The sequence below is a fragment of the Fringilla coelebs genome, assembly GCF_963513975.1.
Source record: "Fringilla coelebs genome assembly, chromosome: 2".
Taxonomy (NCBI): Eukaryota; Metazoa; Chordata; class Aves; order Passeriformes; family Fringillidae; genus Fringilla; species Fringilla coelebs.
Genome location: NC_140029.1, coordinates 59,878,058 through 59,904,557, shown reverse-complemented (window position 1 = coordinate 59,904,557; position 26,500 = coordinate 59,878,058). Strand labels below are relative to the sequence as shown.

Here is a 26,500-nt window from a genome sequence, read left to right as displayed (position 1 = left end):
CCCTTTCCCCCGGTTACCGCCCAGCCCTGCTGACGGCACTCCTGGCGGTTCCCGTCCAGCCAGCCAATTCCTCCGGTGACAGTCTTCCCTTTTCCTTTAAAGCGAAACATCAGCAACGCGTACGATGCTCACAACGCAACTGCGCAACTACTTAACTGCTCCAGCTACTGCTACCGGTTAGCGACTGAAAAAAAAAATTGCCGATTTTGACACAAATCTGTCAAAGCCCGAGGCGCCGAGGTTCCCCGCGGCGGGCAGGCGGGGGGCGGGCGCTGCGGGGCAGGAAGAGGCGGGCAGGGGCGCCGCGCTCCGCCCCGCCCCGCCCCGCTCCGCCCCGCCCCGCCCCGCCCCGCTCCGCCCCGCCCCGCTTCGCTCCGCCGCGGCCTCCGCTCGGGGCGGGGCGGGGCCTGCGCGGCCGCTCCCCGCGCCTCCCGGCAGCCCCCGCGCGGCGCGGCCTTGCGCGGTGCGTGCGGCGCGGGCGCCTCGGCGGCTCCAGAAGTTTCCTAGGGGCGACGGGCGGCATGGAGGAGGCGGCGGGAGCGGCAGCGGGAGCGGTCCCGCCGCGGTGAGCGCCCTCCCCGGCCCTGCCTCCCCCGCGGCCCCGCCGCCCGCCCTCCCGCTCGCTGACGGCGTTGTGTTTCCTTGGCAGGTTCTCGGACGCGGACGTCGACCGGGACCCGGGGGCGGCGGCGCAGGTGAGGGCCGGGCCGGGGTTCCCGGGAGCCTGGCTCAGGTGAGGTCGGGCTGCGGGGGAGCCCGGCGCGGACCTGGCACAGCACTTGTGCCGCCTGTGTGGCGAAGAAGGGGTGGGGGGGAGAAAGCAACACAAACTTTGTTTTCCGTGAAGGTAGATGGTAGTTCTCACAACTAGATCAGTTAAGATTTGTGGGTGTAAAACCCCTAAGCTTATTGAAGAGAAGTATTTCATCCTAGTTTTTTATTCTGCCGTGGTCTATTTTTTTTGCTCTGCCTATATTTTGTGGGCACCTCGACTGATCTTCCTTTCATCTCGACAGAAATAATTTTTATGTGGTGAGAAAGGATCATTCACCTGAAACACCTCCCCACAGGCGTGGTGGAGTCCCCATCACTGGAGGTTTTCAAGACACGAATGGGCAGGTTGCTAGAAACTCTTATCCAGGCAGGCTTTCCCATGAAAGGTTAGCTGAGATGATCCTTTGAATTCCCTTCCAACCTGGCCTGATCTATGACTTCATCAGTTAATATGTTTTAATCTGTTTTCTAAGGTAATTTTTACTTAAAACAGATGGTTGATGAGAAGACAGAACTGGAGGGTGGATAAGTGTTTCTATTTAACTACTTGGGAGGGGAGAAGATGTAAAAGGTTAGTACTGCTTGAAGAGAGTGGGTGGTAGAACCATTAAGTGATACCAAATTATCTTTCCTCAAAGAAAATGGTGAAGCTTAATTTTTCAGTTCTTTGGGGTTTAGGCTGTAACTTGTAGAAGTTTTTCAAAAGATAAATGACATTTAAAAACCAGTTTGGAATAGCCAAATCTGTATAGCAGAATAAAACTAATTCAAGATGTAAAAAAAAGAGTAGGTTTCACATTCTGTGGTTAAAAAAAGCCAGCAGCAAACAAACCAAAAATCCCTGACGCTAAAAGGTCTTCAGATATATTAAGAAATAGTGTCAGAATGTGGTTTTGTATTTTTTCCTAGATTAACATAGTTGTTTTGCTTTTCTAGCTTATATTTCAGTTTTTTGTGCATTCAGTGCTTCAGAACATTATGTAACACATCCTATAGGCATTATTTAATGCCTGACACAGTAATACTGGTGTCAGTTTAGGCCTTGTTTTCAAATCCCTGTACTGAGTAGGCAGATGGTGCTTGGTGCTCTCTGAACTGGTAAGTGCCACAGCTCAGGGTAGCATTTTGCTGACTTAGAGGCTCAGGTCTCCAGGTGCTCCACTGTGCTTGCATGGGCTTATGTGTGGTCTTTATGTTCATGTCCCCCCCATTTCTAATCTGGGGGACAGTTCTGTAGAAGTGGTGCTGTGTAATGCTTTCATACCTGGCTGGGCTTCTGTCCAGTTGGCCTGGCATTTCTGCACTATGTCCTTGGGATTTTTGATTGCTTTAACTCCTGGAGATTGTGCTTTGGCTTTCTGCACCTGGATCTGATGCAATTGAAAGATCATCATCCATCTGCTAATACTGTCTAAATGACAAAGCTGTGAACTCATGAATCACTTCTCATTTTAAGTTGAAAATGTAAGCTACTATGTGGAGACAGAAGCACCTTTAATTCATGCAAACTCTTTACTGAATTTTCCAGTGTATTTAGAAACAGATCTGCAATTTGGTCACATGGTAAGGGCCTTTAGAGTCAAAATATGCAGAAAGCACTTACTTGAGTGTGAGGGCAAAGTCTAAGCATGTTCTAAGTAACTGTTGCTGATGTCCGTAGTCTGGAGTTCCCAGTGATTACTTGTCTTCTCAAATAGCTTACAGGAGTTACTTGCTCCATGTGTGTGCCTGGATGAGATGTGACTTACTGATAAAAAGCACACAAAGAGAGAAGTTTTACACTGTTGAAAATGCTTGGCTTTGCTTTGCTTTCCTGGGGTAAGGGTTAGTTTTGTAGGAGGATCCATTCATATGTTGCTGGCTCTAATTGGTGCATCTGTCATCAGCATAAATCACAGGAAATAGTGTTTGGGGGGAGAGATGATCTGTCAAAGCAGTGCCTTTGCACCTGGATGTGCCTGTGGTGTTCAGTGTCAGAGTCAGACCCTGCTTGGTTTCAAATGTCAGAAGTACTTCACCTCTCAGCATAATATGAATCAATTTTAATATGTGTGGGGCCTTACACCCCTGCCATGTGGAATACCTGTAGCCATGAGTATTTCCATAATGACAGCTGCTTTTGAATGACTTTAAATCTCAGGAAGGCATTGGTACAAGTAGATCAAGTTACTGCTGCCTACTGCCTGCCCCTTTCTTCAGATACCGCCAAGGATTTAGATTCATGTGCTGTATCTCTAGAGGTGTGTGTATCTTACATTGTAAGAATTTGTGCCACTGCTAGAAGAAGCTGTTCTGGCCCTGTAAATCCTAGGTAGCATAAACACTTTATATGACATCTGTTAGGAAAAGACACTGGTCTGAATTAAAGCTAAGGCAAGTCCTCCTTCCCTGCTTTTTTCTGTCTTGGTGGGACAGTTTTGGCAACTGTGCTGTACAAATATTTCTGCAGCTTTAAAGTTTGTATCTTAGCTACTTTCATACTTGCTAGATTCCAGGTGGAAGTCTGAGTAGAAGTCAGCTTAGCAAACAGAGTTACTATACTGTAGCAATGTACTGTAGTCCCTTTGGGAAGACTGCCTTCTAGCAAATGGAAGAAGTTCTCTCACCAATAAGGAGAGAATTGAGATGCTCTTTCCAGGTGTGTGCTTCAAGTTGCTGTGATATTATTCTGTGTGCAAAGTCCTGAACTTTTCTCAGAGAGAGCAATGTAGTATTATTTCAATCCATATATCCTGTGATTCCCCTAACAAAGGACTACTTTATGCTTATTTCCGTTGTTCAGTAATACCTCCTCTGAACCCTGTGCTCCATAAATCTTTCCTTCTGCTGCTTTTGTGCTCAGCATAAATTGAAACAATCTCTTCCACGCTATAATGCGTGTTACATCGTATTTCATAGAATCTTATCTCCACACAACTGTTCTGACATACTGTGCATTGACTTCCAAATTCCTAATACTGCGCTGCTCTCTTAAATCCAGCAGACCTGTGTACAAGTATGCTTAGAATTGTAGGAAGGTTTTTGGAATAGAGAGGATCATCTGTGTTAGATTTCATGTTTAGAGCATTTGAAATCCCACTTCCTTCACTGTAAGAAACAGTCTGCTTGAGTTTGGTATAATTGGCAGGTTCCTTGTACTTGAGGCTCTGATGTTTAGCTTTGTGCTTGAGAGCTAAGCAACAGGTAAACAGAAATGCCAGTTAGGATTTTATCTTCTGAAATGTCTCTTACTTGACAGAGTTTCATACTGTGTTTTTATGAGGATTTCTGAAGTAGTGTTTCATTTTTTTTTTAATGTGTGTTTACAGGAACTGACAACAGCTTTGGAAAAGAATCCAGATGATGCTGAATGTTATTGTCAACGAGCTTATGCTCATATTCTTCTACAGAAATATGCTGGTAACATCTTCACTCTAAGAATCCTTTTACAAGTGTATCGTAATGCATGTTTTACAGGAGATGTCTTCAGTCTGAAGCCAAATACAGTAACGAGAGAAGCTTATCTGAAACTTAATATGCTGGTTTTGGTGTTGGTACATAATCTTGTCATTTTCTTAGATTGTTTTGTTACAGCAAAACTTTCAGTGAAATGGGTTTTCTAGAGTCCCAGCTTTCTATTTGATTTCAGTCTAGTGTTATCTTAGCAGTTTTGTATAAGCAGACTTCTTAGGCAGATCTTGAGATTTTTCTGTTGTGTCTTCCATCATTGTGTTCTTGGTAGAGACTGAATCCTGTCATGGTAGGAATGTGCTAAGTGAATAATGTCTGGGAAAAGATTGACTGAACAAGATCTGGTTTATTTTTTCTTTCCAGTAAAAACCAAACAAACAGAATCATGCTTCACATCTAAGCAGAGTAGCTAAATGGAAGTCATGCTGCATCTTACATAAGAGCTCTGCAGCTCTGTGAGGGATTCATGTGTGGCAGTTGTCGCTAGACTTAATTCTGACAGTGTGATTTGTGTGCAAGCTAAGAACGATAACATAGTTCATCCGAGAAGAATTTTACTACTAAGAGACTTGACAGTTTATTGCTTTTTATAACATTATGTTTCTCAACTTTAAACTGACTTTCAACAGATGCAGTTGCTGATGCAAAAAAGTCTCTGGAACTCAACCCAAATAATGCTGTAGCGCTCCTTAGAAAAGGGTATGTATCATTTATGGTACTTTGGGAATATTGTGCTAATCTCTAGGTCAATACTAGAGTTTGGGTTATGGTTCTGTGCAAGCTTTTTACAACACTGAGAATGAATAAATTCAAAGCCATGCTGCTTGCAACCCATTTGTAATAAATCCATTTAGTTTGGGGTGATTATTTTAATGCCCTTGCCATTTCAAAACCACACCTTTTGGTAATTTAAATTCTTACGTGTTATTTTAACTAATACAGCATGTTATCTATAGAATGTGGACTCCACAGAAAAGTAATCACTGTTTTATTGTATTTTTCTTTATTTGTGTCAGGTTAGGTGAATATCATATCAAAAACTATGCATCTGCTTTAGAGTCTTTCAGAGAGGGACAGAGGCTGGACAGTAAGTATTAAAGTTTCTTGTGTGTATTCCTTTTGTTAAAATAATGGGTAGTGTGTTAGATTAAAATGGAGACCAAAGATTTTTTTTAAAGGCTAATGTATTGGGTCCCTAACATCAGCTGTCTGACTTTGGAGAGCCTTTATGCAATCACTGCATGAAAGTGTTAAACCGTTTAAAAATGTGTATCAAAGTTCTTAGCAATTAGTAGCTGATTTATTTTTTTTCTTTATAAATGTTTTCTTGCTTCCTGGAGGTCTTGAAGATAAATATTAGTAATGTTGTAGGGTTAAGTGTCATAGAAAAAATTTTTAATTGAGCAGGCTATTTACATATAGCTGGAATTTCTTCTTAACAGTTTAATAGATCAGTCTTTAGAAAGAATGTGCAACTTGGTGGGTATTCAAACTGACAAAGTGGGTTTTTACTTTACGTTATATACCACTTATTTACAGAAGCCTATTTATTATATCTCTCTTTTGGTCTTAGAGCGTTGGCTTTCTGGCTGGACTTGGGTACTTTTTAGTTTGGGAACACTTGCAACTTTTTTAAAACCTGACTCTATTCAGTAAGCAGAAAAGGAGTTGTTAAAAACAAAAGGCTTTGGTAGGACACATGGGGAAGCACAAAACAAAGCAATTGCAAGATGGTTGTGACTCCTTTCTCTTCTCTCCTATCCCCCATTATAAATAAAACCTCATCCTCTCTTTCAGACAGCAAGAAAATATGTTAAAAAAAAAAAGCACCTTGAAAGGTTATGCAGAGCAAAGTGTCCTAATCTGATAAGAATTGTCGTGGTCTCAGATCTGTTCAGGTTGTAGTCTTATCTGTAATAGTAGTGGCTGGGACATGTAGACTTAGCAAAAATAGAATTACTTTGCATCTTCCAAATAAATGATCTAATCCTCTGATTTAAAAGTGGAGTTTCACAGAAGTGTAAGCTAGTGCTTGATGCCAAGTGATCATGCTCCTTATTAGTCTTGTGCTTGTTTAGCTTCTTATTTTAGTGCATTAAGTCTGCAGAAAGCTACTATTTTTAAAGTCTTTCCTTCTGGATGAATGTCTTGAAATGGCCCAACAAAGGGTCTGAGTGCTGAAGCTGTCAAAAGTGAAGTGGCAGAGCAGTGTTGGGCCAGTGGTAGAAGGGAGGTGTGAAATTGCAGCAACTCACAGCTGTCAGTTTAGGCTGCCCTGGAACAAGAGTTGAAAAGAAGAAGTTTCATGAAACTCTTTCTGTATTGGTAGTCTGGATAACTAGGTGGTCTCCAATAATTTTACAGTAGAGACAGGTTTGTCTTTGCAGTCTAGTCCAGTTCTTTATTTTGTAACTTTCCGTGAAAGGCAGAGATTCCTTCCACCGACCTATGTTGCTTTCCTTACTTGGTAGGTTACTTTTTGTGCATCTCCAAGCTCATCACTGCAGAATTTAATTGAATGCCTAATCTTTATTTTTCATATTCTTGCCCTACCACAGGCAGCCAGTATCAATTTGAGGTTTTTCATGGCATGGGTAACCTCACATTCTATTGATCTTGTAGAGTACAACACAGAGCTGCAGATATCTTTTTAGATAAGTCAGTGAATACCAGGGTCCTCTTTGCTAATTCAGAATCCCTGAAATACAGCACATTTTCCTGTGTTGAATTGTTTCATTTCTACCTATTTGAATTTAATTTGCTGTTGTTTTGCTGCTTACTCAGTTGAAGAGTTTCTGAAGCTTCCTAGCACTTCCTGATTACTCTCTTGTCTGGAGATACTTTCTGCTGTGCTTCCTCTATCTCATTACAAAATTCTGTAGCCTGCTGTGAGATGAGGAGTCTCCTGGAGGCCTTTTTAAAATTACAGACTTAGTTTATTCTCTTTCATATGTTACCTAATTTGCTGGCAAGTTTGTGTCAGTAACAGAGTTTACCTTTGTGGAATGCTTCATGGATCCCAGGGGAAAACAATTGGGAGCGTAGGCATTTTGGCAACACAATTAACTTCCAGTTAAATGCAGCTAATGCAAAATGAACAAAGCATTGAGGGAAAATTTGCAAAATATGCTAGGCAGGTGATGAAGAGTGGCTTCAGCTGTTGCTGCCTTGGGAAGAATTGCTGTGGTGGGGAATTCTTTGCTGGCAAAGCCAGTTTCTTTGCCACACAAGTGGGCAGAGGTACATGGATACATGGTTCTGTTCTTTGCTAATGTGAGGGCTGTTTTAAATCTCAATCTGGAATGCTGACAAGGATGAGCTTCCTACTTGTGCTCATCACTGGCAGGACTGACAGGCCCAGGGTACCACAGCAACATTCCCATTACCCACCTACAAGGATATCAAAGTAGGACTTAGTGGGATGAGTGTGGAATATACAATGTTTCTTTATTTTATGAAATAACATTAGAAAGCAATACTTCTTTTGTTCAACTGTGTGATGCATGCAGATTTTTGCAGTTCCTATTCCCTTAGTTAAGAATGAGTGTAATCTGGTACTCTTCAGTATGCTATTTAGATTTAGGACAATTATTCTCTAATTTTCGTGTTTTTTTTTTTTTTTCTGTGACCACTGAATGAATTTAGTAAAGCTGGAATGAGGCAACTTTTAAAAGAAACTTCTTACTTTTCTTGTATTGTAGGAGTTAGTAGATTTTTGTCTGTGAACACCCAGGAAGGTTTTCTGAACTACAGTTTTTAGTAGAAATAAGTTATCTGGGAGGATAATACAATTTTAGAGAACAAAATTCATTTGCCTCAAATTATAAAATATGCCAGAATGCAGGGAAAGAGTGTGATCTTCTATAAAAATAGGGAAGGTAACTCTGGACTTTTCTTTTTAGGTTTGTATTGCATAGCAATCTAGTCATAGGCCATGGTTAAAAAGAGAATTCCTCAACTCCTGAGGAGGGAGGCTGAATCAGTGGAGACTTTGCTTTGACTGCGAAGTTTGGAAGTCTTTTTAGGTTGTGGTGCTAAGTTTTGAAAATATAGATGAATTTAGGTTCCAGGGAGCTCTGGAATTCATATCATTCTGTGCTCTGACCAAAAATAATATTAATTTTGAACTTGCATGTGTTTGCTTGGGGCCTTTTACTATTGTTTTCCATGTATCTCCAAGACTGAAGATCCCACAGTCTCTTTGGGCAGCCTGCTTCAGGGTTTGCCCATTCTTTTGGTAAAAAAATTAGATAACTCTTAAGATGTCTGGTCAGATGGCAGAAGAAAAGTGGAGATGAAATGGCTTGAGGAGTGGGGTAGCAATTTTATGACCTAAGGTGCACCTCAAAATTGATGTACATTTTATATTTGGAGGGTTGGGGTACATTGTGTAGCTGCAGTGGAGTCAGACTTGGTGTTATATGCATGTCTGCTGGGAACTTCTGCTGAGCTTCATGTCCTTTGCCTCATAGTTAACAATTTGAATTCGTTTGTAAAACTAGAAAAAGTTCAGCTATTCTTAGTAACTGGTCAGTATTGTTGCTACTTTTTTACTTTCTTCATGGTGAAAGAGTTTTTGGGAATATTGTTGAAATAAGGTGATTGCTCTGTTGTTACACTAACATCTTTTTAGCTATTTTCCAGTGAATTAATTTCTGTCTGGGAGGCTTGCTTCCAGGAGGGAATACTTGATGTTTGTCAAAAGTTGTACAAATTTTGGTTGTCTACACAACAGACCATTTCTCTTTACATTTCTCTGGAGAGGAAGCATGTGACTGTTTGAAAAAGTAATTAAAAAAAAAAAAGGAAATATGTGTAAAAATGGTAAAAATGTATGTCTTGCTTTCTAAACAGCTACTTAGGAGTTGAACAGATTGGAAAGCAATAACATATTTGTGTCAGATAAAATGTAGTCTCCTTCAGATTAATTAGAATTTAATGAAATGTAGCACATACAAAAAGAATTAAAGTCCAAGTGAAATGACAGAGCTTACAAGGTTATAGGAAATAACTCCTTTTTTAGTAAATTGATACACGTTTGGGATGGATTTGTTCCAGTTGGCAACTGAGAGGACTTTTTCTTCATGCAATACATGTAATGCTTGAAAGAGTTTTAATATTACTGTGTTTGATCTCTTCTAGATGTAGATGATACCTTTACTATTTGGATTAAAAGATGTGAAGAAACGCTGAATGGTAAGAAAAACCATGTTTACTTAGTGGGGGATTTGATATACCCTGTGCTTGGAAGCTGTGTCATGTTTCTCAAAGCTTCACTGCTTTCCTGTTATTTAGAACAAAATAATTAGTTCTGGAAGAAAAATCTTTTTTAGAAGTCATTTTTCTATCTGTTGTTATCTTGGAGTAGACACCCTTAGCACTTGTTTGCTTCATTCAGATTTACAGGAAGATTTATATAGGGTTTTTAGTGTAATAATTAGCTGTGCCAGGAGAGTACCTATTTAAAGATCAGACAATCATAATTAATTTTAACTTATTTTCATACACAACTGTGAACTAATTTTAACTGTAGAAGTGTGTGTCAGCTTGCTATCTAAAGCCTACATCAAAATAAGTTTTTAAGTCTTGCAGAAGATAAAGTTGGAAAGAGGTAGAAATTTGGAGATTTTGCTTCTTGATTCCATGTGGAAAGTACCATAGATGCTAATGGCTGTACTGGTGACTTACCCATGGTAGTCACTGAGTGTAAGCATAATTTCCTTTCATACCTTCCTACAGATAGGCAGCCCTGACAATTAACTCACCCACAGAGCTTAGGCTGCCTGGGGATTCTGATGAAAGAGAGCAGAGCAGAATAACTTGTGTCGTTTTTTTCCTCCGCCTGTTATGATGTTCCCTCCTCTGTGCTGCACACTGGAGGATGGGACAGTAGAACAAGTTTGTGTCAATGTGTTGACTAAAAACCATATAGAAGAGAACCCTTTTGTGTTATATAGGGATGAGCAGATTTCTGCTTTTTGAGACCTTTTTTTGCTAGGTTTATTTACAGGAATTAGGTAAGTGATTGGCATGCATGGTCTTTTTTGCAAAGAGTTACTTTGGGCGACAATTTCTTCTGAAAGAAGTTACAATACACTTTTATCTTTAACATTGTATTTATATTTTCCAGTGTTTTGTTTTATCCTGAATATTCACTCTCTTGTCTTTCTTGAACCATTTTCTTAATTCTCTGATACGCCAGCAAAACAAAGCAAACAAACCACCAAAGGCAGTAACAAAGCTGATTTCTTCTTTGCAGCTAATTTTTTTTGTCATTGTTAAGTTTGTTTCTTTTCAAACATATTTAATCTGATATATTTTAGAAAAAATAGTTATAAGATGGGAGGATACTGCGCTATAGTTTAGATACAAGCACTACGGTATCTTTAGGGTCATGTGAGTGAATTTCCATCTCACTCCCCAGTGGGAAATTTCCATCTCATTACCCAGTGCAGTTTCCCTAGCATGAGATAAAAATGTGATCAGAGCTTTGTGCTATTCCTGTGGATGGATGGATGATAAACCTAGTGCAGACTCCCAGACAGTGCTTTTTTTAACCTATTTTTTCATGTGATGTTGTTTTAATTAAAAAATGCCTGTATCCATTTCAGGTAAGCAAGGGAATGTAATGGAAAGTTTCTTGATTCAGTTAATCAGAACATGCTTTATATTAGAGTTGTTGGTTTGCACAAGTTGCTGCTTGAAGTCTGATTAAAAAGTAGAGTGTCATGACAGCAAAATACTAGAGGTAGAACTGATGAGTTTCTACCTCCTCCGCTGTTGAGACCGGAGTGAATGAAGGATGTCAGGAGTAACTGAAGCAGCTAGGGTAAGATTGTGCCTTGTAAGTTCAATATGTCTTTTTCTGAAAATGCAATTTCTTTTTTTTCCAGCATCACAGACTGATCCGGTAAGATATTTTCCTCAATGTTTATTATTTTGACTTTTCTGTTATGCTAGAGTATATTTTATATATTTTATGCTTCAGTGGCTTCACTTCCAAGCTTTAAAAAGAATCTTTCATATTGTGTGCAATTCTGAAGTATTTAACTTTTCTTCTGAACATGAGTGCTTTTGAGAACAAGGCTGCAAAATTTGAGCCCTGGAAACTGAGGAATGGTTAACAAATCTGGCAATTACTGTGCATCCATTGAGGTAAAATGTAACTCTCTGGCTTGCAGTCTGCAGCCTAATTTACAAATTAACCAGTTGTGGTTAATTGTGTTGTCACTACTAACTTGATTGGAACTGTTAGGAAGTAAGTTTTTTTTTTCCCCAGAAGCTTGCAAGTGGTTTGTGTAGACATTTTTTCTATTACAACCTGCTCAACTTTCAGTTGTCTTTTTTTTTTTATAGAAAGTCTTCATAAGAAATGTTGAAATTGACTTCTCCTTCTGTGTTTTTTTTTTGTTTTGTTTTGGTTTGTTTTTTTTTTGGGGGGGGGAGGGACAAAAAATATGTGGGGGGCTTTGCATTGGATATTCTGCTACCTCTTTAATAGTTAACCTAAATTTTTTACATTTTGAGAATAGGGTAGAAGAGAAAAATTTACAGGAAGCATGGTGGTAGTATGTAAAGACAAATCTTAGATTTAGAAGGATTTTTTGTTCAAAAGTTGAACCTTGAGTTCTCAGATCTATTTCAGGTTTCCTTCATGATTTGTAGATTAGCAGTATAGTCACTGGATGTTTTCCAGGTATACATCTTATCCAGGAAGAAATGAGTTTAAGTTGAACTTAATTGCTATTTATAAAATATATTCAAGCTACAGACTAACACATTTAATGTAAATTGAAACTTTTTGATTTGTAATCTGCCATAAATAATTAAACAGTGGAGAACTTCACCTGTAAGTTAATATTCACACATAAATCAGGGAAGGGGAGCAGTTGGAATCAAGAAAAGGGGAGCAGTCAGTGAAAATTATTTGTGCTTTAAAAAGTACTTCCGGGTATATTTTCACTTACATTGATGTAACTTTCTTTCCAACTGAATGTGCTTCAACTAGAATATGCAGCAGCAGCCTCTGCCACCAAAGATCAAGTAAGTTGACTTCAGCTTTACTGTGAAATTTAATGTAATTGGCATATTTGCACTTTGGCTTGGGGATTGGAGAGGCAGGATAATGACTGTAGGAGGTTATTTTGGCGTAACTTCAGAAATGTGGCAGTCCAAGTGAAGTGTTACTCAGTGCCATCACTTTTGTTCAGGCTAAATGGTACTTTAAGGAGGTTAAACTTAACCAGGAGAGAGGGAATAGCATCAGCATTCTGGCTTCTGTTTTCTTATTTTCATGCTGAGCTTAATTCAAAGCCTGTTCCATTGTGCCTGGTATAGGTAATGTTTTTGAGTTGTATCAAAGATTCTGAACTAAGAAGTGAATGGTTTAGGAAAGTGATCTAATTTTATATGCTGTGTGATTAAAAAAAAAAAAAAAAATTATTCCTTCTTTTTTTCTTTTTCAAGATATGACTGGTACCAAACAGAATCTCAAGTAATTGTGACCATAATGATCAAGAATGCACAGAAGGATGATGTCAGTGTGCAATTTTTGGAGAGAAAGGTGATTTGTATTGGTTATTGATACTCATCCCTAAATTCCCTGAGATGCAGTACATGCTGCAGTATCACAAAAAGAATGGGGGAGGGAGCTGTCCTGCCTGAGCTTCTCTTCTGTACAGTGGTGCTGCACATGAGTGTATGCCCAGCCAGGTGAATTGGGATGGGTTGCCGCAGCAGCATCCATTGAATTTAAACACAAGCACTATGAGGTGTGTGTGCTGCAAGGGAACATCTGGGTTTCAGCTGCCTGTGTGGAGGAGTAGAGGAAGAACTGATCTGGATTTAAGCGTTAGACTGTACATGCGTGTGGAGCAGGACTGGGCAGAAACAAGGTATTCTTAAAATAGGTATGAATTAGTAATGTTTTGCTCTAGGACAGTTAGAGAAATAGACTGGATATTGCTGGGTGGGTTTTTCTTCCATTTGGCACCACTAAAAAAATCGTGGCAGCAAAATATATTTTTTAAGGAAGTACAGTAATCCCTTTAATGAAGTATCATATGTTGTACCAAAGAATTTCATGTTTAATTTAACTGACAATATCAAAAAGTTGGGTTCTTATTCTTAACTAACTTGATACTTCATTAAATACCAGAAATACTTGGTTATTATTATTGGTTTAAGTTGTTAAAATAGTCTGAGCACTTGTTCTGTAGTTTGCTTGTATTAGAAGAGAAGCTGCAGATTGTTTTCATGTTCCATTATTAATGTTGATAACTCCATTTGTTGTATAATTCCTTCCCAAAAGACTTAAGATCTAGCTGACAAGATAGTAGGGTTTTTGAGTACATGTAGCAAGGACTGAAATCTTCCGTTCATTTTCTAATGTACCTTAGAAACATCTCATCCAATAATGCAGTAGTGGCACGGTCTGAAATGATATTAACTTAATCACTTAATCTCTGTGTGAAATGACTGTCCTTTACTTGAAAATGGAGCTGCTGTCAAAGATGACCAGAGACGTGTTTTCAACTTTTAATAGATGAATGCATCAGTGAGACTTCCATCAGGTGAAGACTTCAACTTAAAGCTTGATCTTCTTCATTCTATAGTGCCAGAGCAAAGTACGTTTAAAGTGCTTTCAACAAAGGTAAGCTTCTTAAAGTGTAAATTGTTTCCTTGACTGTTGCAATCCTGAAAATGTTTCTGTTCTATTGTCTTGTCTCTCTGCAACAGTCATAATATCTTGCTTTTCATATAGAAATGCTTTTTTTTTTCCTTCAAGTGTCTTTCAGCTGGTGGGAGACATTCTAAAGTTGTGCAGATATAAGAAATAGTAATGTGATAGTGCTTATTGAAGTGCAAATTAAGGAGTTATGTTGAAGATTCTTTCACTTGTTGCTAGAGAAAGAAGTCTGTAATCTTCACTATTAAAATTCAGGTATTAGGAAAACATGAACACCCTTTTACAAAACTTCCAGGAGCCAATCTTGCCTGGTGAAGCATTGTTATCTTTGTGTGTCCAAAAAATAAAAGTCAGACTTGAAAGATTTCACTGAAATTGTTCTCTACCCTTTCATAGCTTCCTGCTGGTGAAGGTTTACTATGTGGTTAACTTTCCATGGCTTTTCAAGAGAGTGTATTCCATGCTGTTTCTGGAAATAGTACATGCCTGGAGACACTTGAAAATGGCATGGTGTGAGAGAATTCTTCCATCTCAGTGTTTTACTTCTTTTATATTACAAGTATAGAAGAATAAGGAACAGTGGTCTGGTATAGCATTTCTTGTTGGCATAATGGATAGACAGACATATGCTTTGTCCACAGAGCCAAGCCTGAATCCCCAGTGCTGGAATATGATGTTGATTCTTCTCTTGTATTTCAACAGTGGTTCCATAAGCAGAGCTTATGGAAATTCTCTTGTATAGTCATGTTCCATTTTACCTGTTCTATTCTCAGGTGCCTATATTAATTTTTGCGTAATTTCACGGAAGTGGGACTTCAGGATGGCATGAGAGGATTGCCACAGAAAGTTTGTTTTGTTTTTCCACTCCTTGTACAAAGAAATCTGGGCAGGCTGTGTGATTGAGGACTTTACTTATCCCCCCTATTGTGTGGTAGCTTACATGGCTCAAACTGTGTAGAAATTCTGGTAGTCCATTAGTATTTGTATAAATTTGAGTGGAATGAGGACAGACCTTGTCAGGAACAGTAGCTGTGAGGTCCTGTTTTATTTATGTTCTTAACCTAGCTTGTGTTAGACTTTTCATTTTCTTTTGAAGTTTACCATTACTTTCTTAGGAAGCATCTACATGAACTGAGTACTGTGAAATTCACTTGATTTTGTTTTTTCCACACTGCCATCTCTACCCTGGGCTTATCTCTGAAATAATCTCTAGTAGTCTGCCGCCTAGTTTACTTTGATGTTCCAAAACTGGGGTGGAAGGCTGAGTTACATTCAGGCAGTGTCTGAACTGTAAATATTTTGCATTTATTTTCAAATGTTACTGTTCCTAAATACTTGTGAGAGACTAGTTTAGAGATAAAATGGGCGAGAGGTTACACAGAAGGTGTTCTAACTGCAGAAACAAAGGCTTCAGCATGTCCTTACTTTTGTAGAAAGGAGTAGTATAAAGCTGCCTGTGAGGCCATAGTGAAGGAATACAGTTTAAACCATGCCCCAGCTAGTTCTTGTTTTGACCACCAGATGGAGTATGTAAGAAAAAAAAAACCTAAAAGCAGCTCGATGTTAAGTATGCAAAGACTCCTTTACAGGTTTAGAATATTTTTCTTAGAAAAATACTAACTAAGGGAATGATGCAATCTTAGTGTTTGATTACCAGAAGTTCAGTTTTCTTTCCTTAGCTTTGTGTATATACTTGGCTTTTATGGGCAGCATGGCAAATAGTGAGGTAGTATTTTGAGTAAATTAATCTTACTGATTAAAACTTCTCCAACCATTCACATATTATTTTGTACTATTTACATGAATTCCTTTTGTAAGGACTTGGAAAGAAAGACCTAATCTCATTATCTTCCCAATTACATGAGCTAGTTACTATGCAGTCCTAAAGAAGTTGAATTTTTGTGGGATGGAAATGGATCTATTCCTGCGGATTATTAATTTCAGGTGAGAATAACTTGATTTGTTCATGCTGCTTTATTTTGTGCAGCTGCTTTGAATGTGTGAGCCACATTGCCACTAGTATCATATTGTCATCACTGGGCAACAAAGACTCTGGCCTTTCTTTTTCACTGATGTGAGCAAATATATGAGGAAACAGTGGAACATATGAGCAGGCTGTGTGGTGAATAGTTTGGGTCCATGAACTTTGTACAACTAAGAAAATAAAGGGATAGAGAATGAAACAGCAGAACTGGCAGAGAGTAGAACAATCCTGCGTATTTTGGAACGAAGAGGAGCTGTAGAGGGTTTTCTCAATACTGCTTGAGATTCAGCAGCACTTGACTAATGCAAAGGCATGAAGGTAAGGTTGCGAATTCAGGAGGAGAAAACAGCCTTAACTGTATTTGCAGAACTACAAATTCTAAAGTGACTGCAAGGAGCAGACAGAACTCATAGACTCCTGAACTGGTTCTTTCAGCGAGTGTTGACAGTAGTGAAAAATACAATTGCTAACATAAGGATTGTTTCTTTCGCAGTGTGGAAATTAAAAGTATACCTTTGTATCAATCCATACTGTGTCAAGCTCTGAGATACATAGTCTGTTTGGAAAAAAACAGGACTAGCAAGTGTTACAGAGGTAGCATAGATAGATGTTTTACTCTGTTTCAATAATTACTGTGTGAGCAAAAATAAGTTAGTGTTTGTCATCTGCAGACTTTGACTTCAAGCTGTGAACTGGAAGATGTAAAATATTTGATGCCAACTCAAGAACAGCATAATGTGTGGATGAAGTCCAGTTTTGAGATAAAAACTGTAAATTTGTCTTCATGCATCCTCTAATATTTTATATCCTCCAACTGTCAACAGTTTTACAGATGATATAGGCTGCCTTTAATAGTGACTGTATCTATTATTGCCATACTTGAAGCCTTTTTTTTTTTTTTTTTAGCCTAATTAGAAAATTTATTTGCTGTTCAATAGATAACACTGCTGGGAAATTGAACTTTGAGACTTTGAGTTGCTTATGGTTCCTCCTCACATTTAGTGGCAAGTTACTTAGAGTTATCTGTTGTTGTTCAGCATTTAATTCTGATGGCCTAAGGCCTCAGGTTAATGTTTGTGTTAGAAAATGCTGAATACCACTGTATTGAGCCCTTCTTTTGCAGGTACTGCTATATCTGCATAGCATTTTGTACATTAGCAGCACAGTTGATAGATCATAACTAGATCAATTGATGTTATTGATTGTACTCTTCATCTGTCAGAGGTGTCTGACTGTAACAATCTGATCGAGCAAAAAGTAACAGCTCCTCCTAAAAGCAGTGTAGAAATTTGAGATTTGTGTCTTTCAAATGGCAGCTGAAAACTGTTGCGTTCAGCTTTTCACAGGAGGAACGCCACTTTACTAGTGCTGCTTGGTTTTTTACCTCTTTCCAGAAGAGGGAGCCAAAATGTAAAGGCTGGACCAGGTTTGCTCTTTGCAAGTTGCCTGGGTGCAGTTATTCTGTAGTTCAGTGTGCATACTGACATCATGCTCCCTTCATAGAAGGAAAAAGGCATAAAAATTTTAAATGAGTGACTAAATATGTTTAATAAACAACTAGTCAATCTTTGTCCAGAAAATATGTCAGGAGAGTAGAAATGTACAAATAGTGTAAGGATTTCTAGTGTTATTAAACATGCACAATCAGCCTCACTTTCTTTTCCCTCTTCTGCTCAGTCTATCAGCCAGTGCATTTGGGATACCAGGGGAATATTCTGCAATGTTCTCCAGGAGACTTGTGAAACATGAGCAGTTTCTGTAGGTCTTCTGATGAGTTCTAGGTGTTGCTTGGGATTTTCTTCTCCTTAGACTTAGGAGAGTGAAGATGACTGTGTGCTTTTAGTGCTGGTGCTTATGACCTTGAAGGAAACTTGAGGTAGTGCCTTCTGGTTTTCCCCCTCTCTACAGATAGACTGAGGACAATTACTGTGAGTTTTCAGTTTGTTATGCTTTGGGCTTTTTGCAAGCAGTGACCTGCAGCAGTGTAGAGCTATTTGAAAAAGTGGTAAAATGTGGTTTCTTTACCCCAGAACTGTCCTTTAATTAAAGATCAAAGTTGTGCCACAGACTGGGAAGGTGTTAGAAAGCTTCAGCCTCTTTTACAGTTGACATTTGTTGCTTAACAGAGATGTCTGAGGGAGACGCACACGCGCAGCAGCTTGATGCCAAGAATATGGTTGTGTGCATCAGTGGAATGTTGTTTTTTTCCTTGAACCAATATTTTGATTTACAAATGCTGGAATACCTTGTGAAGCTAACTGCAACTGATGACTATTGCTGAATGTAAGGGAAAAGGCAAAGAGTGGAACTGTTTCGCATGCTCTTGGACTGTCATCAGAGTCTCTATTCAGAGGCAAATGTACACAGATATACAGAGGAACATATCTATTTTAACTGAAGTTGGATCTTACCACTGCAGTCCTTAAAAGATACTTTCCTGTTTAGGGTACTTGCATTAAATTGCTTGTAGGGACTTGAATGCAGACTTGGCTGCTCTCGAGTACTTGTTTTCACTGTAAGAGTTTCATGGAGATTGATATCTCCCATGTACACTCTAGAGCGTTTTCTATAAATTATAAACTAATATTTAAGGTGAATTGATAATTTTCTGAAATTTCTCACATTCTTTAGGCAGGGCTAGTTGGAGCAGTTTCTTGGATAGACCACATCGAAACCTTCACTATGATTGGCGTGATATTTACTTATTGAACAATAAGTTTGATTTTATTCTTTCCTTTTGTATGAATGAAGATGGATTTGAGACAGATTTAAACTTGGTAATACTCTGAGAATTATTATTTTATACATGTGTATAAGTTAGTGCCCATGCTTTATATAGATGCGTAAAAGAAAACGATGCATAAGGGGGTTTATCTGTCTCAAGAACTACTGGAATAATGATGGTTTACATGGAGAATAAAGTGACAAATAGCCTTAGTATACCAAAATGATCTCTGTTGCTAGCTTCTCCTCTAAAATTTAAAAACTTTGTGTTGGCTATGTAATATCAGTCAGAGGAAACTTGAACCTTTTTCCCCCAGTTCCCCATAGACATAGCTGGCAAAGAAACCAAATAAATCCCTTCTGTTGCAGTATATTCCCTATACAATAAATTTCTTAATTATCATTGTATGTGATAACACTGTAGAATTACTTTCATCTTAATATATTTTGTTTAAAGTTATGGACCAAAAATGCTGGAATTTAGAGTACAAGCAATATATAAAAGATCTTTGAATAATTAGGACACCAAAACTGTAGGCATATGTGCTCTTAGAGGCACATTTGAATAGTTCTGATATTTTTAGAAGACTGTTCTATTTTATCCTATGAAATTCGTGAGATGATCACAGAAGGACAACTCTAAACACTTAAAATGTACGACTCAGAGAAGGCAGTCAGTAGTTCAGTAAATAACAAAGTAGTTGATTAGAAACACCAAATTCCTGTTTTCAGGTGTTTGATGCAGCAGAACACCAGAGTTGAGAAGGTTACTTTTAGTATGTCTTAAAATTAATGGCTGGACTGTTGTTTAAGCTTTGCCAGTTTTGACCAGAGCTTGACAGAAATTTGCCAGTGGTAAATGAACTTGCCTTTACCATGGACTGTAAAATATAAGACAGTAAAAATTAGGAAAAAAACCAAAAACCCTTGCAGTTTGTCAGTGTACACCAGAATCTCCATTTAGGCAGGAAGATAAAAATTCTTCCCCTTTTGATGTGTCTCAGTTAGACTGCCACTGCCAGTCCCAGAAGGAAAGTTCAAGTGAAATCAAGCATGGGAGGTTTCAACTTTTTAACAATAAGTATCTACCTAGAAAATAAATGTTGCCTAACTAGTGTTGATCTTTTCCAAAGGGGAGGAATTATTTCTTAAAACTGGATTAAACACTCTTTTATGTCAGTCATCCTAAAATAAGGTGTTGTTCTATTTTTATGCTATCAATGAAATGGTTCAGGATATGTTTTGAGAGGAACTGTATGGTTTTTCTGATAGCTAGCACTTGGATTAAGCCCCAAACAAACATGTCCAAATCTCTGGTAGGCTTTAAAAAATTGATTACTTTTATGACTAGAAAACTCTGAATAGAAATTTACCTGTGTCCTTTCACTGTGGGTGGTGTTTCTTCTAGACAATAAATCCCTCATTTAACCCTATTGTCAGAGGGGTAAGGTTCTCTCAAGATGGTATTTCAAGCAAGTAGTGCATGAATTACTCTCAAAATTCCATGTGTCTTTTCCTTTTTGCTTTGCTGTCCTTGAACCCAAAAGACAAGAGACTTTAAAGAGAAAGTGTATTATATCTGCACTGGGATTTTTTCTAGATCTGGAGTACCATGTTCCATTGTAGGTTTACCAGTACAAGAAAGGCACTGATGTAGTGAAGCAAGTCCTAGCAGAGGGCTGCCAAGATGGTCAGGTGGCTGCACAGCTTGAGCTACAAGGAGAAGCTGAGGAATTAGGCTTGCCCTAGGTGGCATGCAGAGCATTTAATTTGCAGTTAAATTTTCCTGTCTTATATACTAAAGTTGGCATGAGGCACGCAGGCATACGTTTTATGAAATATAAATGTTGAATCAAAGTAGTTGGCAAAGCGTTGATGTATTTCTCTTGCCCGAGTGAATTTTTTTCAAAGGAGAGGAAAAAGCTAACAGTACTTTTTTGCTAGGTATGACACAAATGTCTGTGCTGATGTGTTTCTTTTCTGTGTGATAGCTATCAGTATCTGTATTAAAACCTTCATTAAAATGCATTCATTGCCATTTGTGCAGGTAATTGGGACTCACTTGAGTTGTTCCTTCTTAGATCAAATAGAGCTCTCAAGTTGAAGAAACACGCGCCTTCACAAGCAGAACTTTATAGCTTTATATTTTTGGAAAATGTGGTTGTATAATGGTATGAAGTTAATGATTTCCCTAGCTTTGCTCCTGCCTGCCACTTCGCCTAATGAGTAACTTCAATTGAAGTGGATGTAGTAGACAGAGTAGAAGTTTAATCATGTCAGAAATACATTCTGTCTCAGTTCTTCAGCTGTATGCACTTCCAGCTTGGCAGGATTGAAATGGTTTAGAGTTAAGAAATCTGCATCCTACATTGGGAATTAGTTTGTGTCATTGGCTTCTCCTTAGGGCTGTTTATTGTGCAGTACTGTTTTAGGGAGGAAAATGTAAGGGCTAGCAGATTAGAAAAGAAGGGGAATTCATGGAGCAGCAAAACTAAAGTTGTTCTTTATTTTCTTTTTATGCATGGGCAGAGTACTGTGATGAATAGCCAATGGTCTTTATAAGGACTCGTTGAGGAGGATTGTATTATGAGAAGAAAAATGTCCATCAAGCATTATATTGCGTTTGAGGTCATTTTTGGTGTGGATGAAATAAGCTGTATTTGAGATACTGGCAGGTATTGGTGGAAAGCCTGAAGTATAAGGGCAAGAGGAGTTAGTGAAAGAAAAAATAAACAAAGAAATTGAAGAGATATTGGGGAGAGCAGTTTGAGTATCAAGCATCTGCTTTCCACCCCCCCTCCTCTAAAACATATTGGGAGATGCACTAATAGGTAGAGTATAAAATCTTAACTTTAGACCCTCAGCTGAAATGCGGAACTCAATCGGTAATAGTCTCCTCAGTTGAGAAGAGTTTATATAAGAAACAGAGGAGAGTGGTTTTAAATTAATACTCATGTTCACTTGTAACTAATTAGTTCCTTTGTAAGTAGCTAATTAACTTAAATGTTTGGCTCAGGAGATCCAAATCCACTGGGGAAAGAAAACCTGCTAGTTCTGCCACTTGTGGAACTACTTGATTGTCTTATATGTAGATATTCAAATATGTTTTGCTTCCTTAAGCTTATAGCAGAGCATTAGATCTATGAGTGTAGGTGCAAACGTCAAGGTTGCAATTTTAAAAATGTTTTTAAAAGAATCCAGTGGAGGTAGCTTTACTGACTTCTTTTGGTTTACTGAAGAGTAATTCTCCTGCATAGTTTAACAGAAATCGCAATCGCTGCATCCACACAGATTGCGATATTAAACTCTGAAATATGGGCCTTGTTTAAGAATGGTAGGTTGGTCGTCCAGACTAATAGCATTTGGATTTTATTTGGTTATTTTTGGTTCTGTGATGTTACTTTCAAAATGGATACTATGATACGTAATTTGTGACTTGTCAAGTGGCTGAAAGTATTGAAAAATCCAACAGTTGCAGGGAGTGGGAAATCAAATACATGTGGGGTTTGGACTTAGAAGTTTACTGAAGCTCTCACCTGCCTTGAAGGACATTTCATGCCTCTTATCTTAGACTTTTTGTTGTTCTCAGTACATGTTAGTGGTGGAAAATAAGTATTTAAACTTACCTTGGGAATTTGTAGCTTCCTGAGGGATAAAAAATAAAAAGAAACATTCATAACTGAATTTTCTGTTCCTTAAAATTCATTGTGATTGCAAACACGGAAGCATTAAAACTTCAATGAGCTAACTTTTTATATTTTAGTAAGATGCCTCAGTCTGTTGCTTACCAGTGACTGATTTAACAATGAATTAAATAAAGTTCAAATTTCAGATCAACATAATTCTGTGCAATGAGCTTGCTGTTTTGAATCTAAGGTTAGCTTTTACAGTGGTGCCTTTGTTCTTGGGTCTGCAGGGATCCCCAGGTTGTAGTGGCTTTAGGTAGAACTAAGAACTTGCTTCTGCTGAGCTGTTTGCAAATAAGGAAGCACTGAAGTTTAGCAAACACTGATTTCAGTTAATTAATAGCATCATATGAGCTTTGTGACATCTCCTTAAGTGAATAGGAGTGACGTTAGACAGTCCTTGTTTTGCAACTTTGTAACCCTGTAACCAAAGGAGAAGGTTAATTATGAAAAAAACATTTCAGTATGATTGTCTAAAGGGATTATGTGAAGTTGTGAATAGGGCATGACATACTTCACTTAATTTTGTTTCTCCTATGGTAATTGCAACCACATCCATTTTTAATTGCCAGTTTTGTCAATGAATACTTGACAATTTTCTCCATAGCAGTGTTTGTTCATTGAACCAAATGAATACAGCTTCTGAATTTCTCCAGTGGGAAGATCTGCATAGTCCCAGGGTGTTTCTCTGGTTTGTGTAGTACACATCAAACATGGAATTTTTTGGTAAATGAAATGTAAACTTAGATAAAGTTGGATTTTGTAGTCTTTCAAAACTGCTGCTTATTAGAGCTGACTGCCAAGAAAGGGATGCTTGAAAGGCAATACCTTGGAGCCTGGCAGTGTAGAGACATTGGGACTGATCGTTACCTTTGGGATGCCATAATTTACAAAAAGAATCAAGTGAAGAGTAAGCAAAAGAAAGTTAAGTGGTCCTGAACAGAAGGGTAGAAGTCTGATACAAAAGCTGCACAGGCACATGGGAGCTTGTTTGATGTGTGACTTGAACTCAAGTAACTTCATCTTGTAAGGTAGGTAAATTTGGCTGTGATACAGGTTTCATATTAGAGGCTGTGTTTCTAAAGCCAAATGTTTGTATTTTCTTACAGCTACAGGATCCAACTACTTGGAACTGCATGGCAGAATTGTTTGCATCTGGATTGATTTGTTCTTGTCTTGTATTTTGTAGATTGAGATAAAAATGAAGAAGCCAGAGGCTGTAAGATGGGAGAAGCTGGAGGGCCAGGGAGATTCTCCCAAGTTAAAACAATTTACACCAGGTTTGTTCTCTGAGCTATTTAGTATTAAATGGTTTATTTGTATTGAGTGAGTTACAGTTATTAATCATAGTTTTGCATTAAATATTTTTTATAAAATCACAGCTTCATATTTGCAATGAAAAGCTTAATAGTCTTGGTTTCACTGTCAAGAATTGATAGACAGTCTGCAAGCCATTAGGGAAACATAGGTATTAAATTTAGTCATAACCTCTGTTAATCTGATGAATTGTTAAGGGTATATATATGCTTGTCATTAATTCTGCTTATCTGCTTGGGTCCCTGTTTTGCAGTTCTGTACATTGTTAAGTGTTTGTGTTGTGGTTGAGGAATGATACCTCCCAATTCGGTGCTCCATTGGGACTCTCCCGATTGTGGTCTCACTCCTTTCCCCTCCCCTTTCTCACTGCAGTGGGATGGAGTTAAGAATTTGAGGCACAATAGGTGAAGGGTTGAGATTAAAAACACTTTACTTGAAACAGCAATTAAATTAGAAAACAGTAACAGCGACAACAATAATAACAAAAGGCTACAAAAGAGAGTGTGATTTACATGCAAAATGCACCAGTAACAAGAACCAGGGGATGGACGGCTTCCCCCTTCTCAACACCTTTTTCTTGACTGGCAGCCCTCCCCTTCTTCTGGGCTGCCAGAGTCCCTTACTCCCACCCCAGCAAAGATGTGCCCTGGTGTAGAGTATCTTCCTGGCCATGCCCACTGAGCTCTAGGCCCCACCCCTTACCACTACTGCAAAAAATTAACTGTGTCCTGTCCAGACCCAGGACAGCAGTTGTTATGTGACCTGTTTCTTAAATAATTATTGTTTCCCTAAGTATTGGATTTTGCTTGGAGACTAATACATTGGAGTTTTTCAATACAGATAAATATTCTATCTTTGACAGAATTTGTATTTCCTGATATATTGTTTTCAGATTTTTTTTTAAATTTAGCTCAACTTATTCTATGGCTCTAGGCAGCTGTTTTGGTTTTTTTTCTGTCAGCCAATATGTCTTTGATATCAGTTATCTGTGTTGCTGTTGGCCAGCTTTTTTGGTGTGCGTTGGATAACAAAATTACATAACTGTTTACCTAAAAATAAACTGCATTTTTTAGTTTCCTTTATTTTTGTTTCTGCAATGCTTATATCAGTTCAGAGGAGTCCATTTGCATTTTAATGTCCCATTATCATCTCTGATTCATCAGGTACATGTGTCTGTGTTCTCTGATGCTCTTAAAGTTGTGAGAAAATGCTTAGTTAACTAACACTTCTGTTTTCAGATACCCAGCACTTATACCCATCATCGTCTCACTATACAAGGAACTGGGACAAACTGGTAGTTGAAATCAAAGAAGAGGAGAAAAATGAGAAGTTAGAAGGAGATGCTGCTTTAAATAAACTCTTCCAGCAAATCTATTCTGATGGTACAGATGAAGTAAAACGTGCCATGAACAAATCATTTGTAAGTCTTCATTGTTTTCTCTGAAGAAATCTGTGACTTTTGCACACTGATATGGCTTACTAAACTTTGCATATGTTGGGAAAAGCCAAAATTTTGGGTCTGTAAATGAATAAATTTTGGCTGTGGTTCTGTTGGAAATATTGGTACAGCTACACTCACTGAAAGCTACAGGGCTGTACTCTGATGAATGTGACTCTTTATAAGTCCAAGGTTGTGTTTTGTCCCTGGTCTCTTCATTTCAATCAGTGTTACCAAAAGAAGTAGATGTTTGGCTCATGTAGAGCTTGAAGACTTGCCAGGGGGTGAAAGGATCAAATTCCTCTTGATTGCTTGAATCTAGTTTAATTTGTAGCCATCACAGGCAAGAAAGTGACTGACCCTTTAAGAGCTTCTTGTTAATGAAGCAGCATCTCACTGTGTCCAGCAGTGATAAAAGTACTGCTGGGCTGGAGATTATGGAATGATGGCTCTGTCAAATTTTATTTCATAGTACACAATTTCTGTGTAATCACTACTCTTTGAAGTTTGCTGTAGGAACTGTGGCTTTTATATTACTAGAATGCTCAGCAAACTAAACAAGCTCTCTCTCATATTGCAGATGGAGTCTGGTGGCACAGTTCTGAGCACCAACTGGTCTGATGTTGGTAAAAGGAAGGTAGAAGTAAATCCTCCTGATGACGTGGAATGGAAAAAATTCTAATCCTATTTCTGATCTTTACCATCTATGTGTTGCCATAGTCATGTACTGACCACTATGTATGGACATAGCATTCTTGGATTCAAAGCACTGAATGTTCCCTTGAAAACAGGAATTGTCTGTACATTTTGCGTGCTTTAGAAATTCCTTCATCTGCAGATCTTAAAGATATACTCAAGAGTGGAACCCTATTTTTATCATCTGTCTTAATTTCTGGGAATTGAGTCCATCAGTCCAAATTTTCTACCACCTTTATCAGCTCTCCTCTTTGGGATAGGGTGATCTCTAATGGCTGGTCAGGATTATTGCCTTACACCTGGTATTTCTGTTCAATAACTTATTAGATCTTGGCAATTTTGGGTAAAAACACTTTTCACAACAGTGTTAAAATTGTTTGCTCCTTAACCCTGCTAAATAAAACTGTAAATACAACTTTTTCTATAAGGAACCTGCTTTATTTCATTTTTAGTATTGTTTTTTTGATAGGGGAATCGCTTAAAGCATATAGGTAAGGATAAGGTAAGGATGTGGATGTAGTGCTTCAAAAGAAAAGCTGGCATATATAGGAACTAAGTGTGCATTCAGTGAAGAGGATGAGATTACTATTCTTGATGCAGACACAAAACACCCACTTTGGAGTCGTTCCACCTCTGTGATAAGTTGAACTGTAGTCACAGTCATGGAAAATAGAAAATTTGTTGTGACTGGAAATTTTTACAGAAAAGTAGGTCCTCTGTCTACCTTCTAAATTCAAAATATA

The 26,500-nt window shown here is 38.3% G+C and overlaps 1 protein-coding gene across 1 annotated transcript; it reads left to right on the top strand.

Annotated features, from left to right (window-relative positions):
• The first annotated feature begins 423 nt into the window (after nt 1-423).
• SUGT1 (SGT1 homolog, MIS12 kinetochore complex assembly cochaperone) lies at nt 424-26,500 on the top strand. Its single transcript, XM_084226129.1, has 13 exons — nt 424-565; nt 650-695; nt 4,083-4,173; nt 4,854-4,923; nt 5,241-5,311; nt 9,367-9,420; nt 11,118-11,134; nt 12,233-12,267; nt 12,691-12,787; nt 13,769-13,876; nt 23,496-23,586; nt 24,862-25,043; nt 25,642-26,500. The coding sequence occupies exons 1-13, from the start codon at nt 522-524 to the stop codon at nt 25,741-25,743; spliced, it is 1,008 nt and encodes a 335-aa protein (XP_084082255.1). The 5' UTR covers nt 424-521; the 3' UTR covers nt 25,744-26,500.